The sequence below is a fragment of the Anopheles merus genome, chromosome 2R, assembly GCF_017562075.2.
Source record: "Anopheles merus strain MAF chromosome 2R, AmerM5.1, whole genome shotgun sequence".
Classification (NCBI taxonomy): Eukaryota; Metazoa; Arthropoda; class Insecta; order Diptera; family Culicidae; genus Anopheles; species Anopheles merus.
Window position 1 is genome coordinate 56747078 of NC_054082.1, and position 19568 is coordinate 56766645.

Consider the following 19568-nt stretch of genomic DNA (forward strand, 5'->3'; position numbering starts at 1 on the left):
AATTAATTGGGCCGGTCTGGTGGTACAGTCGTCAACTTGTACGGAACGCCCGTCATGGGTTCAAGCCTCGAATAGACCGTGCCCCCATACGTAGGACTGACTATCCTGCTATGGTAACAATAAGTCACTGAAAGCCAAGCTCACTTCACTAGTGGGTACAGGCAGGCCTTGACCGACAACGGTTTTTGTGCCAAAGAAGAAGAAGAAGAATTAATTTAACTTTGGACTTTTTTCCTACCAGCCAAGGTTATAGGAAGTTCGATCAAAATAAAGGGCAATTATGTGACACGAGTTTTACAAAAAAAAGGACTAGAAAATGTTTGTTTTGTACGATGATGCTTGTTCAATAGCTCAAATAATTGATGTTGCTGAACGGCTTGTGGGCTTAGACTTAATTTTATTTTATAATTATTCTTACACTATCCTATTTCATCCTAATTCTATCACTAACACTAGTATGTACATGCTTAGGCCACGCTATAGGCGTGAACAATGCTTGTGTAACAACTCGATTTGTCTCCTGTTTGACATCTCTAACTGAACTTTTGCAACTATGATTAAAAAAATAAATATATTTCTTCTTCTTCTTCTATTTGGCGTAACGTCCTACGTGGACATACCGGCCTATACAGGCTTTCGAGACTTAATTCATTACCACGTAGCCGGATAGTCAAGGATTGGGGGGACGGGGGGACAGTCCATTCTGAGCTTGAACCCATGACGGGCATGTTATTGAGTCGTTAGAGTTTACGACTGTACCACGGGACCGCCCCCTATATTTCTATTATTTTTAAATTAAAAACTTTCTTTTTACAACATCAAAATGTATCTAATGTAACAATTAGCTCATGAACCGAGACAAAAATAAGAAGTTTAAAAAACACGTCAAAACGTCATTCGATAATCCGCACTCAATCAAGTGCGGATTACTGAGCGTATACTGTATACAACTCAAATTGCAAGAAACTGCATCCAAAAAGGAATAATAATTACAGTAACAAGAATGTGAATAAAAACATCCACAGGAGGAATATGAACATTATAGAAGTGTTTATTTCCATGACAGATTTGGAAGAACTCGTGCTCGTGCATTTGTTATAGAAACCATTAATAGAGTACTTGGACAGTAATGTCTCGAGTCAACGAAAAAAAAAATACATTGGAGCTTGAACCGTTTATGTCAAACTTGTATAATACGGATAAAATTTCTGTTTGTTCAGAATGGGCTTGTTAACTTCTATTATTCCCCCGATACCGTTTTCTAACATATAGACCTAGACAAAATTTGTTAATCAAAACATTAATATTATATATGGTCCGCTGAATGTGTGAAACGAATAAAATGTTATTATGAACCTTCCACCGTATAGAAGAAAGCTTTTTGTTTACTCTCTGCTTTCAACAGCTATTTTGTATATATACCCTTAAGTGAAACAGTCCTATACGGTGTGCATTGAGTGTAAGGCGAAACTCGTAAAGATATGGCTTGCAGGCTCTTGTTGGTAATATCGTTGAACCAGATCTTCTTATGATATGTTATAGCGAAAGAAAAGGAAGTAAAGAAGTAGTAGTCCAGCAATCGACGGCGGTAACGCTTCACTTAATGGCCGTAGACGCCATGGCATACCATTTTGTGCATGGTGAAGCAGGCGTCGAAGATAAGCATGGATCGACTCACAACGTTCATTGCTGCAGGGGATCACGTGACAACCATATGACGCGGAAGGAATATAAGACACAACGAAACGCCTTCAGGAACACTGATTGAACAATGAATCGGCACTGTAACGAGTTGTCGGGGACAGTCATCGACATTTACGTCCGTTCGATGATTGATACGAGAGTCCGGGCGGAAGCATGAAACGGAAAACGTTACGATTTCTTCCTGATTGATCCTCGCCTAACCGCACATAGTTATTATGTTAAAGCATTATCGCCTCCCTCTCCTGGACACCGTATGGTGTATTCAATGTAGAAAAGAAATCACCACGGTATGGTTTGGGAAGAGGTTGGTACGTTTGAGTAGAATGTTGCTCCTTTGCTATGATGGCTAAAGGATATGGAAAGGACTTACATAAAGCGTAAGAGTTGTCATCATACCAAATTACATCATACAATTGTCACATACACAATCCAAACAGGAATAGAATATATAAAAATGGTATCGTATTCAGTCGCTATCAATGTCGATAGCAATATTTTCTAAGCACATACCAATCGCACATCGATAGCAAGTCTAATGGAATAGAAAATAATCGATGCACTAATCCTTTACTTGAAGTGAGCTATCAGCCCTTGTCCTTGTCGATGAATGCCTTTCTACTCAGTATGTTGTCATGCAGTTTACCGATGTAAACATGTCGGTAAAATCCCCAATGCATTCGGTGAAATTGTTCATAAAGATGGTATTATTGCTGTCTTTCCATCACTTCAATATAACAATCATGAAGTGATATGCACTTGCGAAACATGTTGCGATAATCAAATATTTCATATATTTTCACGATTCTTTTTCTTGTATTTGGCGTAACGTCTTGCGCGGACATGCCGGCCTATTCAGGCTTTCGAGACTTAATTCATTACTGGCTGGCAGATAGTCAATCCTTGCTACGGGGGATGGTCCATTCTAGGCTCTGTTCTGAACCCATGAACCCATGACGGGCATGTTATTGAGTCATTCGAGTTGACGACTGTACCATTGGACCGTTGGCCTCACGATACAAAGCCTTCTAGGGCCTCACCGACCGAACTTGGAATTTGTGCTGTTAAGTTCTTGCGTTTTTTTTTCATACAGAAAAAAAAAAAAACAAATTTTGTACAGGCCTTAACATGTTTATGAATTTTATGAAATCCTGTTTTTCATTCAAACGAATGCTTCTTAATTGAACTGTCAGTCAACCACAGACGGAATTCAATAGATGAATGCTTTTTATTTGGCATGCTTTTTAATTGAATATAGATGGTTAAATAAAACACAGGTGAGCTTATGGAACTGATTTTGATCGCCAATATAGATGGGTATTTCTATATTATTATCACTCGTATGGTTCATTTCTAGAAAAAAAAAATCGTTTGTTTAATATAATTTTACATTTTTGCACTTCACTATAGATTGGCTAGTGTCTGCACTGATCTTTGCATCAGCGAGGAACGAAAATTTAAAACAGGATAGGGAAGTTAAATTCCGGTTTATCGTACAAATTATCGATTTTTTCAAATATTAAATATTTGTAAAATAAGTTTTTGACCAAACATTAGATTAGAAATATAAGGTAATTTTGCAGATAAAACTAGTTTTGATAGAGAAGTTGTTGATTATTTGTTCCAATGCAAATCATCGTATATAGAAACAGTACAAAACTTTTCTTTAACCATCAATGTGCATGTATTTGAGATTGACATAGTTGCTTCTGACGTATCCATGAAGCATTCTCGTTTGTTGACATGGCAAACTATCCGTAGAAGCATATGGTTCTCGCAAGCTTTTTTTGCAGGTCACATGTCAAACCATTCGATGCTAGTCTATTGAGCTGAACGTGTCATTTCTCTTTCTCTCTTACTCTTCCTATTTGCTATTCTCTCTCTCTCTCTTTCTCTCTCTTTCTCTGTCTCTCTCTCTCTGTCGATGTTGCTGGTAGTGATGGCCAAATGGCTCCGACCGGCGCTAGACATTTTTGAAGTCGGCTCCGGAGCAGGTTTCGAACCAACGTGTTCTGGTTCCAAACCAGAACCGGTTATAACATAGTGCACCAAAAAAATCACCCAAAAACAAATTGTTACAATTTCGGGAGTCGGACCAATGAGTGCTACACTATGTATGACGTGTCGTCTATACTGCAATCACATCGGGTGTGAACTAGTGTTGACCGGGACGACCCGAACCTACCGGATCGGAGCCATTCGTAAGTGACCTGGAGTCGTTCGGGTCGACCCGAAAGATACTAGTAGGTTCATTAGGCAGTGGCGGATTAAGGGTATCGGGGGCCCTAGGCGGTAAGACGAGTTGAGGCCCCCTGTAAATGGTAAACGGTATTCGGAGAGGGGGGGGGGTTGTTACTGGCACTGAACTTGCTGTTGGGAGATTGAACAGTAAACTTGAAAGGCCGTCGGGGCCCCTACGATCATCAGTAATGGGCCCTCAAAATTTTTGCGTGTGGGGGGGGGGGTGTAAATGATCATCATTCGGGTCGATCCGTACTCGTTGTAACCACGGGTCAGACTGACCCGACCCGAACTCGCTGCACCAACGGGTCAGAGTCGCTTATGCTTTTTCGCACCTACTCGTCATTCGGGTCGACCCGATCTCGTTGCACCCGCAGGTCGAATTTTATTCCGACTCCGACCTAGCGCACCTGCTGCACCCACGGGTCGGAATGGATTTCCACTGGCTCGCACCCGACTCCGAGTCGGTCATGAAATGAATCGTATAACCCAATGGTCTCCAACCTGTGGTCCGTGGCGTTCACAGATGTGGTTCACGAAAGAATTTATTTTTGAAGAAGAAAAGTTTATTACTATAATTATCGTCCTATTTTTTAACAAAATCAAGATTAAGTATTCAACAGACATGTCTATAATAAGATAAAAACATATAACACTGGTATAACCCACCACAAGTGTAAGCATACACACTCGGGAAAAGATAGATTCGTTTTTTTACGCTATCGCACATGCCGTCTCCATTGAATCAACCGGCTCCGGAGCCTTTAGTGCGCTCTGAAATGCCCATCACTAGTTGTCAGTACTATCGCTCACACCAAAGCTTCGGCATCGGAGGGAAAAGTGGAATTTTCCCCATTTTTCCGATACCCATCTCTTTTAAACGCTTTGTTTCCTAGAACCAGGCACCTTTGAACCAACTGTCTGCTCACGTCGTCTCATGCCGGGAAGGATTTTCGACAAATTTCCAATAAACCAAACTAAGAGTGCGACACAGCCAGTGGTATTGTACGGTGCATGCCAAGTGTTCGTCCATTTTGCACAATAAAGTGCAATCGTGGGGAGAAACTGGAATAGTTGTTCGCCACCAGGGGTCTCATTGAGTTGAGCTCATGCAGTTCTATCCACACTTTTCGGGAGTGTGTATGGAATGTCTATCCATCGTGGAATCAATTCATAGTCCTGAATCCAGAGTGGACCTGAAGCTGGATAGGATGTTTTGCGCATTCGTTATTTTAAGCATGGCTGACTTCGTCGGCGCGGCGAGAAACGTTTGTCTGCAACGGACATAGCAGAGTAATTTCTGAGCACCCATGTACGGCATCATGACGTGTGGTATAACTTTTAGGTGACGTATTGTGGCAGGCAACAACCGTTAACCCTTCGCTGGCTGTCGGGAATGCATAATTCAAATGTGCCCCGTGCAAAAACTGCCCCTCCCCTACTACAAGCCGTCACTTAAGTGCTAACCGTCGTCATCGGAACGATCCTATGAGCGTTTGGAGCGGTAGGAAGCTCCAGCCAGGTTGACCAGCTAGTGATTTTAAATCGCACCCAATGGCGGAAACCATTCCCAGAAGGTAATCCGCTTTCGGAAATGGAGAAACATTTACTCAGATTTGTACCCCACTGCACAACTCCCGATTTCGATGTTTTTGCTATTCGATGACTATGATAGATCTGGCGCACGGACGAGAGGTGATGTTTTTAGCTCGCTGAGAGGTAAAGTGAATTCGCTAACAAGCCAATCTTATGCTAAATTGCTTTCCCGCGTACTAATGCCAACCGTTTCCATGTAGCTCTTGATGTTTGGATTTTAATTAAAATCCATTTTTACCTATTCCATATGACATCCGAGCTACATTCCTTTAACTATGCTGCGCTGTATGAAATGCACTATCCAGTATGGAAAGAAATCGAGAAAAAACAGGTACACCCATGCTCTGAGCTAACCAAATCAAACTTATTAAGCATGTTCGTGGAAATTCTCTCGGCTTAACATCAAAAGCCATCATGGTATTTTTTCTGACTCACGTGCGCTTTGTAATTACCAAAAACCATCAAAACTATAAAACAAGCAAGTTGAGCCTATTACAAAAATTGTAATTAGTATCGCTATGTTGTAACCAATAATCGTTTAAATTATAATTTGGAGGTACTATATGCTCGCAGCAACAATATGTACAATGCTTGTTCGACAAACGATCGGAGCGTAGATTTTCGCCACTGAACATTTTGATGAGCAATGCAATCATCCGACTACATTGAAACGATAGCACAAAATCGGGGTGTAAAAGAGACAATCCATGAGGAAACTCTTATCTACGCGCTTGTCTCCACCGTTACACTAATTAAACAGCCAACCACTACTTAAGCCTCGAGCGAGCGTTGTTTGCTTTCCATTGTTTACACTTTCGTGCACCGAGCGACGCGTGTGAACCAAAAGGAAAAATCCCAGAGTGGCTGCCCCAATCCGGGGCATTCATAGCAAAAGTTCAATAGTTCGATCGAAATGAATTTGCATCTAATCTGATTGAAAAGTTTGCCACTTTTCGTATGGCAGCGCTCCATGCGACTAAAGATTAATATTACCTAGAAGAGATAGTAAGTTAAACACACACGCACAAATACACTCAAAATTACACATTCGTTAAAGCTGCTTGATGCACGAAATCGATACATTTCGCCTACTTGGCTGTTGCTATGTCAGCTCTGAGTACATGCAGTGTACAGAGCTGACACCTGGAGCTGCAAACATACTCACCTCATTGTGGCTGCGAGGTGCTTATCTTTTGAACGCGCGGCGTTCGCTGTCGACAAACGTTCCTCATGTACTAGCTTAAAGCAGGTTCGCTCATTTCTACTATTGCAATCACACTAGACACCTAGAAAGAACTTTCCAAAATTTTAAATATGGAACGCAGCGAACGATGAACACAGCTCGGTTACGATGGATTACGAGATTAACATATCAGTGGGACATACCAGTGGGTACATACGGTAGTGGCAGTGTCGGTAGTGTCAAAACTGCAACTAACGCCCAAAGAAATGTATCATCGCGCTCGGAAGAACGAATAAAAAAGTGTATCTTTTGTATATACGTTGCAACCGTTACATCCCCGCACGGTACCAAATAGTATAACTGCATAGTACAGTACATACAGCGAACGCTAATCTTATTGCGAAGGTATTCAATCACCTCTCACGACGTGTGTGACACGGGCTGCGGTATTCAAAAATCATTTTAGAAAACCAATTCGATTACGACTGAACGTGATGCGAAACGTAATCACTACCAATGAATACATCACTCTTTCGCTCTCTAGGATTTTAGTATAACCGAGGTTTTATGATTCGTGTAGTGTAATACGTTCTATGTACGGTACTAACATATTGTACTAGTAACGTTCGTGTTTTTTGCTCTACTCTGTTCACCCTAACTCAAGGGCAGAACTCAAACCAACTGTTTCAAACTGAGATAAAATTGTGTAATTTTGCCTTTTTCGTGCCGCGTTTGTTTCAGCGTCTGCTACGCTGTGAGAGGAACCGTTTCTTTATTTTCTCGTTCGCTGCGCATTTTAATCAATTGTCAATCTACACCAGAACATCGTAACGCTAGGTCTGTTTTTTTGCAGCGATATCACTGTTCACATACATTGTTTCTTCCGGTTTCCAGACCAACACAAAAAGAGCGCTGATTGATGGTTCATTTATTCGCTACATTGGGCCACAATACATAGAGGCTAGGAGAATTTGATCAACTAGCCAGTGGTTCAAACTGACTGGCTGGTTCAAAGCTCTGGTTTGCCTGTAAAGTTGATCGTTCTAGCTAACGTACACCATTAGGCGCACCGGAAGCGAAAAGTCATTACTGTCCTTTTTATTATTTATCAATCGATACTTTTTCCAGATTCCAACAGACCCCCTGATGGGTTCTTGCAACCTTGGTATTTCTTTTCGAACACTTTTTGGGCGTGCTCGTTTCAAATTCTTCGTTCCTCAGTTGTGCAGCTTTTTGTTCAGAGCTTAGAGCTGGCTAGAGCTTCACTAATATCATACCAAGGAACGTATCGTCGACGGCATGACACTGGCAGCAATTAAGAGGAAATTAAACGTCAATTCGTCGGCCTTTTAAGGTGCTGCTGTCAGGGTCCTTTTTTATCGCTTCCACTGGGAGTGAGTGTGAGCCGTTTACAACCGCCAAAAAACTAGTGCAAGTTTGTTTGACCTACTTTCTGCAAAATGCCTTTGAAATCATTAGTATCAGACTTCCACTTTAAAATAATATTAAAAGGTTTCCGAAAACCAAGGGAAAGAGAGAGCAGAGAGAGAGAGAGAGAGAGAGAGAGAGAGAGAGAGAAGAAGCTACCAAACGACAAAACACATTTGGTCATACCTTGCCATCCAAAAGAGCTTACTTCCCCAATCCTGCCGTATAACATAGCGGGTGTGCTAACGTGGAATGGCGTTTGATTGATTAAAATACGGCATTGCGCTGCTCGATCGCGGCCCACAACTGCTTATCCCGCAGCCAGTTTAGAACGAACTGTGCAAAACTCGTTACTTCAAGTGTACATTTCAGAATGCGAGCATGTAGTAAAAGAAAGTTACAAAAGTAGGGAAAAGGTCGATGAATTTATTGCGTGACACATTCGGTTTTGAGCTGTTGTTGAGAAAATCACATTCCACTTCATGTCAATGTTTACGGAAATTTTGTTATATTGTTGCGTTTTCTGACGCTACATTACAGCTCGGAAAATGTTTTGTTGTTTCATTCGAAGAAAAGCCAACACTATATATATATATATATATATATATATATATTTATTTAATAATTTAATATTTTATGACAATAACAGCACGTTACACATATTTTAATGTCGTACAATCTATCGACTACTACGAAAGTTCTTATTCTCACAGCACTTTTTAGAAACAAATGGCGAGATACAACGCAAACCAAAACTTGCATACGATTCAAAGACAAAAGTGTTAAACTTTACTACGATACCTGCTTTACCCATGACCATCTTTCTGAGATAAACCAACAGCATCTTTCAGAACATCATGGGCGAACCCAGAACAATCACGGAAACGGTGACAAATGGATTCAAATTGCACTCCTTACCTACGAAATTGGTAGTATATCATTTACGTGCCGGAGGGAAATTTATTTCTCTACTGACAGTATCGCCAATCGATGCCACTGTAACATATTCTCACATCGATTGCAAAATAAACTTCGATAGAACGAATTAAGATAGATGGCTGAGAGCCACCAAAAATAAGTGCAAAAAATGAGTTACAATACGAGGTTAAATTGTTGTCATCAATTTTTATGGCGCAACACAGTCGCAAGCGGTTCGATTTTCACCACACCAACAAACAACAAACCAACAGTTAAAATGCAATTAAAGGTTCGATGAAACCTAGCCTAGCGCTCAACAGTTCAGCGCCTGTCAACGTCGACTTGTTAGATAGACGATTTGCGTGATATTTACAATAAAATGAAACAAAACTCGATGGCGCCCTACAAACAAGATCCGTGCTACGAATACGAACGGATCCCCTTTTGACGTCTCTTTGCAAGATGCTTTTACCGCGCATTTAAATGCTGAGGTGTTGCTCCTTGCTAGAAATGGAAGCTTCCGCAGATTACCTCATACCACATTTTGTGTAAAGAATAGAAGGAAGGCGAGTCATAAAAATAAGACGTACTTTCGTTTCTACTAATGGACCTCGGGGATGGAACCATACTTGTGTCCGGTCGCGAAAGTCACAATGCCGAAGGGAATCCAAATTATGACCCTCATTGATGTCAGAGATGATGATGATAAATTTTCTCCCAATAACGCTTGCCACTTTTAATCTCACAAACGTACCACCGGTATGGTAACTTTTTTTCGTTCTTTGTAAAAACATTCCCTAAGCCGAGGGGCTTTCGAAGTAAAATTTTCTCGACATAATTTCCTACTGTTTAGCAACACGGCAGCGTTATAGCGATATAGCGAACGTTTCACCACTTAGCTCAGTGCCGGAACCAGCACGAAAATTTGAGGAAGGAAAAATCTGACCACGATTTATGCGCTACCAGATAAACAAATTATCTTGTACGCTTTTCCTTTTCCCTAGGCCTCTAAGCCCATCTGTTGCTGGTATACTGACAGCGTTCCATTCGCAAGTTAATTGATGATAATTCTTTTTATTCATTCTACTTCTCTACTACATTAGCAAGATTTTTCAGCAGACGCAGATCGAGAAGGACCCTCAAACATGGGTTCAACGTTCGGTTAGGCTTTGGTGTTCTCGAGAAACAGAACGATTCCACCAACGATTCTTCTTTTCCTGCTCGACTCCGTTGATCCCTGCGCTATGAGAGTCCGTAAGAAGTGTGGTATCGAATAAATAATGGTAATGAAGCACTGATTGTAGCAAACAACCATGGAGGCGCCGGGTATAATTATTATGATTTCTGTGTACCGTGACTGTGTGAGCAGTGTTTACGAAATAACTTTTCGCCCATTCGATGCGAATTCCGAAGTGGAAGCAGCTAATTTTGCATACAAAACAGTTATAAAATTGGACAAATAAGCGTTGACAAATCGTTTCTTGTCCTTGAGGAAGTTTTCCATTTCGCGAAACATTAGTTGGTGTATCTAACAAGGCATCTAGAGACATATTAACTTTGTCTCACAGCCTACAACGACAGTTGGAATGTTTCACAGCACAAATTTAAGAGCTTGTTTGAAATGAGATCTTGCCAATTACAAAGCCAAAACGTATGAAATGCTCTACAATGCACATTAACTTCTTTTGCAATGAAAGATTATCTCGATATCACAGCATTATAAGTTTAAAAAATACGTTCGATTATGTTGATATTAAATGCTGTTCCATTTTATTTTTTTTTTCAAAATTGATCTGATCAGCATTTACCGTTAATTACGATTTCTTTATGTTTATCTATCTTTCATAGCAATTTCAATTCAAGAGCTAGATTGAATAAATTTAATATCAGCAATCTTACATTTTTAATATTGATCAAATATATGTACTGGGAGTATACGAATGTGCGGAAAATAGACCAAATTAAATAAATGGAACATTGTGTATTGTGGTACAATAATCTCAGTTCATTTTTTTCAGCCAATTTTTATTGCGTCCAATATGATTCTGCACCTTCACTTGCATCCATCAACCAGAACAGAGCGTAAGGATTATGTGGAATTATAAAATCAAATTCATTCGGCATTACGTCGGATTTGAATCGCTATAGAACCAGTACCAGTGCTGCCTGACTTCAAATTGATTGAATTGGTTCAGCTTTGCTCAACATTTCGGTCGAGAATGAATGGTGGAAAAGAATGGGTGCAAATATTTGCCTCGCTGCCGTCGGGAACGCCAAATAACGGAAGCTGTCAAATCGAAAACCAAAAATCCAACCTTACCGTGCTTGTACTGGAAAGGTAGCCTAGTGTCCGGATATCGATGATATCGATGTCCATCCTGGCGGGAATTGGCTTCAAATGGGATGATGGCTTGTTTCAGCTCCCTGTACTGCTGCTGCTGCTGCTGCTGTTGCTCCTGTTTCTGTTATAACTTAGCCTCCAGATACGATTGGGGCTTCAGTTGCACACGCATACGAAACCACACCCTTAATCGAAATAGTACACCAAACACGATAGTACACGCTACCTTAGTTTAGGTGCAGATGCACAAGCGCGGCTTTCCGTTGCCCGTCGAACGGCGGAAAGTGCAATGTAATTGAATGCATTTTTTTCAAACTTGTTTAGCTATCATAATGATGTTTAATTTATCATACACGAAATACATTTACACTGTTGCACTTGAAATTAAAATTCACACACACTATTCGCACCAACTGGTTCACTGGTTTTCATGCTAAATAAATAAATGATCACAAAACGCGCTGTATAACAGCATTCAGTGCTAAGAAACGCTATTCCACTACAATATTAAAAGACAGCAATACAAGCCACATCGTTCTTTCTGGATAAAAATATCTATTCTTAATGATGTCATAAAATAAATTTCGAGTTATTTTCCGTGAGCTCTCCCTCGCTCTCAAATAACGCCATTTAACAATAGTAGATTCTACTAAAGATTAAAATAAAAATAGTTACTATGGAAATTATAACTTTGTCCCTTCTTTCGACACAATCCCGTAAGGCACAAACTTCACCAACACCGCACGTCCTATTCGGATGGTATTTTTGTTCGCGTTTTCGGGTTTTTTACGCTGAGCAGAACAACACAAGTTCGAACTTTGGCTTCCGGTTAAGGAATATTTACACTCGAACGAGTAAGCGCTTTTCTTTCTTGATAGAGCCGATGGTTCCGTAAGTTTACGCCACCAGTAACCCTTAACGGGTTACTTTCGGGCAGGACACCCGACGCGGTGATTGAAGCGATTGTGATGATTCGAGAAGCAGCAGTTGTATGAGGAAACCACCGGAGAAAATTATTTTTTTAGTACACTTTTCCAACTCTGCTGCCTAGGCATCACGAGACTTGATGTCGAATGGAAATCACTTTCTTTCACTCGCCCGTGCACCGCTCCCGTGGACATGGTTTTTGCGATTTAGGAAATTGCATTTTGCCACATCGAGTCAGAACCATGTGCTGTTGATGGAAAAGTTGTGCTTTCTTTCCTCGATGTTCGATCACACGAAAGATTTGCTTGTTTCAGACAACTCTTTTTTGTGTGCACTAGTAATATATTATTTTACCATTCACTGGGTGTTGCTCCCGGAACATAAGTTGTTTTTACGGTTCTTATAACGTTTGTGTGCGACAGTCACGACCAAGTTTATCAGAAATCCGTGGATCGTTAGAGCATGGTTGGGTTTGTTTTTCACTTAACTGGAGCAACACCGATGAAAAAGAATTGATTTGAAGTCTTCCGAGAACGTTGACGGTGATGGATCAACGAAAAAGGGGTAAAGAATTCACTGGTAAAGAATTTACTGGAAATAATAATTTTATGATGAGTTTTTTGCCACGACCGACGGAATGTGTGCTGCTCTGTGGAAAACAACCGTTGCACTATTTGTTCCGTTTCCAGGGCAGCTGCTAGCAGATTCGCTACCCATTGTAAGTAGCTATTTTTCTCAGTGCATTGAATGAATGATCAAATTTTCATTTCGTGAGAAGCAACCACTTATATCGTCCCACAATCAATCCCTTCTAACCCCCGGCTTCGATAGAATACAACGCTTATAATTTGGACGCACTATTCAAATAGCTACACACGCATAGTTATGGAGTGCTAATACTGGCGGATAGAGGCATTATCAGACGGATCAATCCCTCTAGCCGGCCACAAACAAACCGACACGTGGGCACGCAACAGAGTCTCATCTTTTATTCACAAGCTGCCAAGATTACAATCACCAGCCCTTCCCGCGCAAAGTTTCGCACTAGCAACATTCGCTAGGACTTATGTGCTAGCTTCTCCATTAACGTTTCACCATTACACGTTGCCCAGTTCCGAGCTTATGACATCAACGTCCACCGAAGAATCGCATTCGCTCGTTGTATTGGTGGTGCTGGCCTGTTGGTTTGTTTTAATGCCACATTTGCTTCGCCACGCCAGAGGGCTTCCTGTGAATCGTGACACTTGTGTTTATAGCTTAGACTAGTCGCTTGCTCCACTTGGTGTTTTGCATCACTCCTTACGAGGTAAGCACTGGATTTGCATGTGCAGCAATACGTAAAAATAAATTATTTTCAGAATTCACAAACAACTAAGACGATGATCGATGCTGCTATCCATTCATTTGCTTTCGGCTCACCCACTGCACAGTCCTCTTTGAACTTCCGGTTAGTCAGGATGCTTGCAGATATGCATACCGTAGCATTGGCACAACCATTACCACATATACATTAAATCACTACAGTTAAGGCTCTGCAATCGATCCTGGATCGTTACCATTACAGCCAGTAACATCGTCAACCGAAAGCTCGCTAGAAACTGACGAAGGACTTGTTTCGTGTGACATGTGCGATGGGGAACTGACTCCAGCAGCTTTCCTCGGCTTCGTCTTTTGAAGCATTCGGCTTTTTCTCTGCTTTTCTGTACTAGCCGTCTAGTTACTTCGTGAAAATTTCGGAATAATGAATACATGTATAAAGAAGAAGCATTCCAAAAATAAAGAACGAATTTAGTAGCATCAGCTGTGACAAGATGTAAGGAAAAGTTCAAATTACCTACAGTGGCAATAAAGAGCGAGAAATGAATGCAATCATGAACCAAAATGAGGGGAAAGTGAACCTTTCCGGAGCGCGCCATTTTTGGCGGTAAGCGGTTTATGTAAAGATGTATGTAAATTTAGTAAGTTTAGTTGCTATCATGTTAGAGTGTTTTATAATAAGCCATACGTTCATTTGTGCAGGTAAATGTCTTCCATTGTATTTTTAAAGACTTTGTTATACAGTGAAATATTTAAAATTGTATTCGTTCAGAATGAATTTGAGTAATGATTTATTACATACATAATTAAAATGTTTACGTAATATTTCTTTAATATTTACCAACATTTAACTATTATAAAAGTTATCAAATTATGTTAAAAGTTGCGCTGTGATTAGCCCCCCCCCCCCTCCCACCATTTACATTAAAATCTTTCAAGCACAGCAAGTTTGTAGTTTGAGTCTCTTCAATCAATGCTCTATCGTAGCTTGCATATTAATTACTTCTGTTAGAATGTACAATGAAGAATAATTCATCGTACACCATTCTACTCTTCGAAGTTGTTACACAACCATTGAATTAATACCTCTTCTTGGTTTGGCACGTTGCATACATGCTCTTACCTTCATCGTAGCTGTTGTAGCGGACCCATTTCATGTTCTATGTTCAAGCTCTTGTACGAGTATATCATTTGTTAAGATGCTTCGAGTTGGTCGCACAGATGTTAATCGTTTCGTCACACATGGAGGTGTCATTATTAATTGCCAATCTCATGACACAGCGAGTGCATAGTTTTTTTTTTTGTAGAATTCCTTCGCATAATGTTGACTACAATAATAACAATCAACAATACTATATAGAATACTACAATAAAAACTTTTATGTGAGTTTTTATAGGATTTTTTTTCTGTAGTTCTGTAAATGTTGAAGAGCAACTTTTTAATTTAAAAATAAGAAATAACAAGATAAATGAGAAAAAACACTAATGCACTCACAGAAGCTTTTAAGCTTCATTTCACATAACTTGCACAATCATTATGGCTGAAACTTGCAGATTTTGTTCATTAATTTTTCAACACCATCCGAAAAGTAGAAACTATGTTACAAGGGGAAATTACTCGTATTTATATTTACTTACAACATTTTTGAGTGCATAGAAACAATACTATCACCGCCTGGCTACACGAGGTGAAATAAACAGCGAAATGAACTATTTGATAGGTGAAATATCTTAGATACAGCTAAAAGGTTGGGGGAGATACAACATCCGCTTTCAAAATTCACTTTAAAAGAATATTTTCTTACGCAGAACTTTCGCTTATTGGAAGAAATGGTAAATTATTGATTGAAAATGACGAAATACTTGATATAAGGATTTTACGAAATACTTAATGGATTTTGTTACGATTTTCTACACGTTATTTGTTTAAATTGCACATCAGCTGGTTGCTGTGATCCGTTATCTGACAGATATTCCACCTGTCAAATAGTTCATTTCGCTGTATATTTCACCTCGTGTAGCCGCACGGTCAGGATTTGGTATGTATTATTTATGAATAAAAACATGAGAAACGGTTCAGAAAGGCCGTATTGTTTAAATGCTTTATTATTTATATTTGTCTAGAATAACACAACCACCATAATGGATCTAGGCCAGCTATCGGCAAAGTACGGCTCGCGAGCCGCATGCAGCCGCATGACGTGGGGAGAGTGGGTACTGGCACTGAACTTGCTGTAGGGAGATTGAACAGTAAACTTGAAATGCTGTCGGGCCCCTACGATAATCTGTCACAGGATCAATTTTTTTTGCTGGTGGGGGGGGGGCAAATGATTCGCCGGCCTCGGGGCTTCCGGGGCCTTTGTCGCTAGTACTTTGTCTATACGGCATACATGTAATACTTACGGCATACTATAGTCTAGCGATCTACGGGGCCCCTAAATCGGCGGGGCCCCAGGCGACCGCCTAGTCCGCCTACCGTTAGATCTGCCACTGTTTATATGTTTAAAACGAATTTTAAAAATCAACGTCAAAAGTCGTGAAAATGTATTAAGCGGGGTAAAATTATCTTGGTTTGGGGCAAAATGGTCTTACACGAAATGTCAAAACACATCAAAACCAAGGGTCAAAATGGATGGACCCCAACATTGGACTTTAGGCTTTGGTTTAAGCTCTTGCAACTTGGTAGAATTGTGAGAGTATAAATTTCAGTTAAATATTAAAGTGATTGCTGCATAATTTAGTAAAATGCTTTAATATTTCAATTATTCCCGAGTTGTCAATAATTTTTCTTGTCGATAATAGCATACATACAATACAGTTTTATTTATATAAAGCTAGTATATTGTAGCGATATTTGCGTATACCACAGCCTTATGGAGCTCAACATACCGACCATTTTGCCCCAAGCTGGAACGACCAACTTTAAAAACTTTACATTAAAATAAAATGGGTACTTTTTAACATAAACCATAGATCCACATCATGTGCCTGGATAGACATTCTTTTTTCTCTAATTATTTGTTAAATTCTCACAAAAGCTTATTTTCGAGACGGTAAAAATTTCATCGTTTTTAGCAGACATTTTATTTGCTACTTTATTCACTTATTTTGAAATCTAAGGTTATGAAACTTTCATGGTAGGCTTTAAACATTGTATTTGAAGTTTTTCAATAATAAGAAGTCATTACAAACGTGTTTATTTGCCAAAAAGCAGGTGACCATTTCGCCACACCTAACCATTTTGCCCCAGGTCCCCTTACATCTATATATATTTCATGAAACTTTCACACAATTTTGCTCTGGGCTTAACAATTTGCAATTTGCAATTTTCGGACGCAAAGTTTGCCGGCCGCTGATCTAGGCTAATGTATTATTGAGCTTAGCTGTCTATTGATTTACTCATTGTTTTGTAAAGCAAAATATGTATTTGTAGAACACAAACTTTATTTATTTGCAACTGTTTTGCGGGCAAATGTGTTGTAATAGTTATAACGAAACTCACATGCTATATAACATTAGCATATACTACAATAATAACATAAATAATATTCTTCTTCTTGTTTGGCACAACAACCGTTGTCGGTTAAGGCATGCCTGTACCTCTAGTAGGCTTGGCTTTCAGTGACTTATTGATTACCATACCAAGATAGTCAGTACTACGTACTGGAGCACGGTCCATTCAGGACTTGTACCCATGACGAGCATGCTGTTAAGTCGTACGAGTTGCCGACTGTACCACGAGATCGGCTCGATGAGCACAACATACATAATATTGATCATCAGTATTTTTAACTGTTGGTTCCCAATATGAAACGTAATGTACTTTCTACACCTGAATTTCACTTTGTTCACGTCTTAATTTAAAATTACCTTACTTTTAAAAGAAGCTTTATTACTGGACTGTTCAATAATAGTCGTTCAGAAATGACAATCTTTACTTTTTCAACATTATCTTGTTCAATCGTACTAATGAATGATACAGTTTACATTAACATTTTTTTTATAACGTAACGAAAATAGCTCACCGCATGACTGTTTTTTAATGTAATAACCTTTATTGGACACCTCGTACACAAAACAACAAGACAACCATATGCTACGAGTCCAACGACGTATATGTGTTCTCCTTTGCTTCTATAGTGCATGATGTAGCTTTTGTCCATCAGAAACGGGTTCTGAATTCGTATAAAAACATCAGGTCAGCTTGTCTGCTAACTTTTCAAGAATTTTATCAAATGTTTGGCGGCAAACATAACTCTACTTCTACTTGACCAATATTATCTGACATCTTCCATCTCCGATCGCGCCTATCGCGTGTTCATGTTTTGGTGAGAAATGAGCAAAGGAAGATAAATGTCTTCGTTTGCGGATCTCCGCAGTCCAACAGCTATTCAGTACAGGTGCGTACATTGGAAACGATTCAACGTGAAACGATACGTATATTGCGCAAACGCTTTCCGGTTAACATGGGGGCATATCCAACACAAACTCGGTGGGGTGGAACCATTCTGATTGCGATAGTGCTTGTGTTAATTATCTCAGTGCGAATATCCAGTGCAGCGGATTCAATTTGTGAGCGTATCGACTTCAACGACATAAATACATGGAAGGTGCAACAGTGTTCTGGGTCGCCTCGCGAGATATTTCGCCTAAGAACATACGCTTCGTCACCCTTGTTTCGCCCGTTTCGTGAACGCATTACCTATTTCCTCTCAAACGATGTGCGCGGTATTAGCTGTACGGAATCGATTAACAGTTTCTATATGAACGCTTTCACGGAGATACGCATGATCTATCAGCTAATGTTTAGAAATCCTTGCCTGTTGACCCTGATGGTATACGATTTAGATGTAATGGATCAGTTTGGAGAGCCACTTCTGGCTCAAAATTGGACAACCCGTGCGCAAACATCTACGTGGAGTTTGTTTGTAGGAAAGGTGGAACGTGAAATACGCCGTGCGAGAATACAGCTTCAAGCTGATATGAGTGCAGATGGAGAGTTGGCAATAGAGTACATAACAGTGTTCAATCCTCTCGTGCTGGAAGAATTTTGTATGGTATTGGATGAATTTTACACAACGACAGAGACGACAAGCAGGCCTACCACTAGGACTACATCGATTCCGTACACGACTACTAGGCGAACTAGAAGTACCACAACATCCACAACAACCACTACCCTGCCGTACACTACTACCACAACTCAAACAACTACTACTTCTCCTGCGACGACTACTTCTAGTACTACTACACCTACGACCACTTCTACAACAACTACTACTACCACACCTACCACCACTACTACTACCACAACTGCTACTACCACACCAACTACTACTACCTCATTCAATACATCTACTACTACTACCACGACCACTACTACTACCACGCCTACTACTACTACTGCCACACCTACTACTACTACTACCACATCTACAACTACCAGTACATTACCTTCAACCACTTCAACAAGCCCTATTATCACTACCACGACGTCTACTGCAATGATGCCTACTACAACTACTATTGCAGCATCTACTGCTACCACGGCTACGCTACCAACTCTTTCTACAACTATTACAAGACCTCTCACAACAATCGCTTCTACAACTACCTTTCGATCTTCTTTACCTACTACCACTTATATAATTACTTCTTCTACTAGTAATACATCGCCTACCACAACTATAACTTCTAGTGCTATATCTTCCACTAATGCTGTGCCCATTCCATCTGAAACGACTACTGTTTCTAAAACAACAAACACAACTTCATACACTTCCTTAAGTACATTAACTGTAATGCCAACGACATCTTCCACCACTACTGTTCCTACAACATTTTCGATAAAACATCTGCTATCTCATCAACACCAATTACATTTTTCACAACAACAACCGATATGACCGATTCACC

The 19568-nt window shown here is 40.0% G+C and overlaps 1 protein-coding gene across 13 annotated transcripts in view; it reads right to left on the bottom strand.

Annotated features, from left to right (window-relative positions):
• Positions 1-14024, bottom strand: part of LOC121589369 (dopamine receptor 1) — a 79747-nt gene extending 65723 nt beyond the window's left edge. The window contains exons 1-2 of one of the 13 annotated variants that reach the window (XM_041908240.1): positions 13892-14024; positions 11388-11841 (exon numbers count right to left, since the gene is read on the bottom strand). In XM_041908240.1, the coding sequence (XP_041764174.1) occupies positions 11388-11444 (57 nt within the window). In that variant the 5' untranslated portion in view covers positions 11445-11841; positions 13892-14024. Of the gene's footprint in view, positions 1-11387; positions 11950-13754 lie in introns of all 13 variants that reach the window. The other 12 variants (XM_041908238.1, XM_041908237.1, XM_041908239.1 and 9 more) reach the window with 12 other exon arrangements.
• Positions 14025-19568: the final 5544 nt, after the last annotated feature.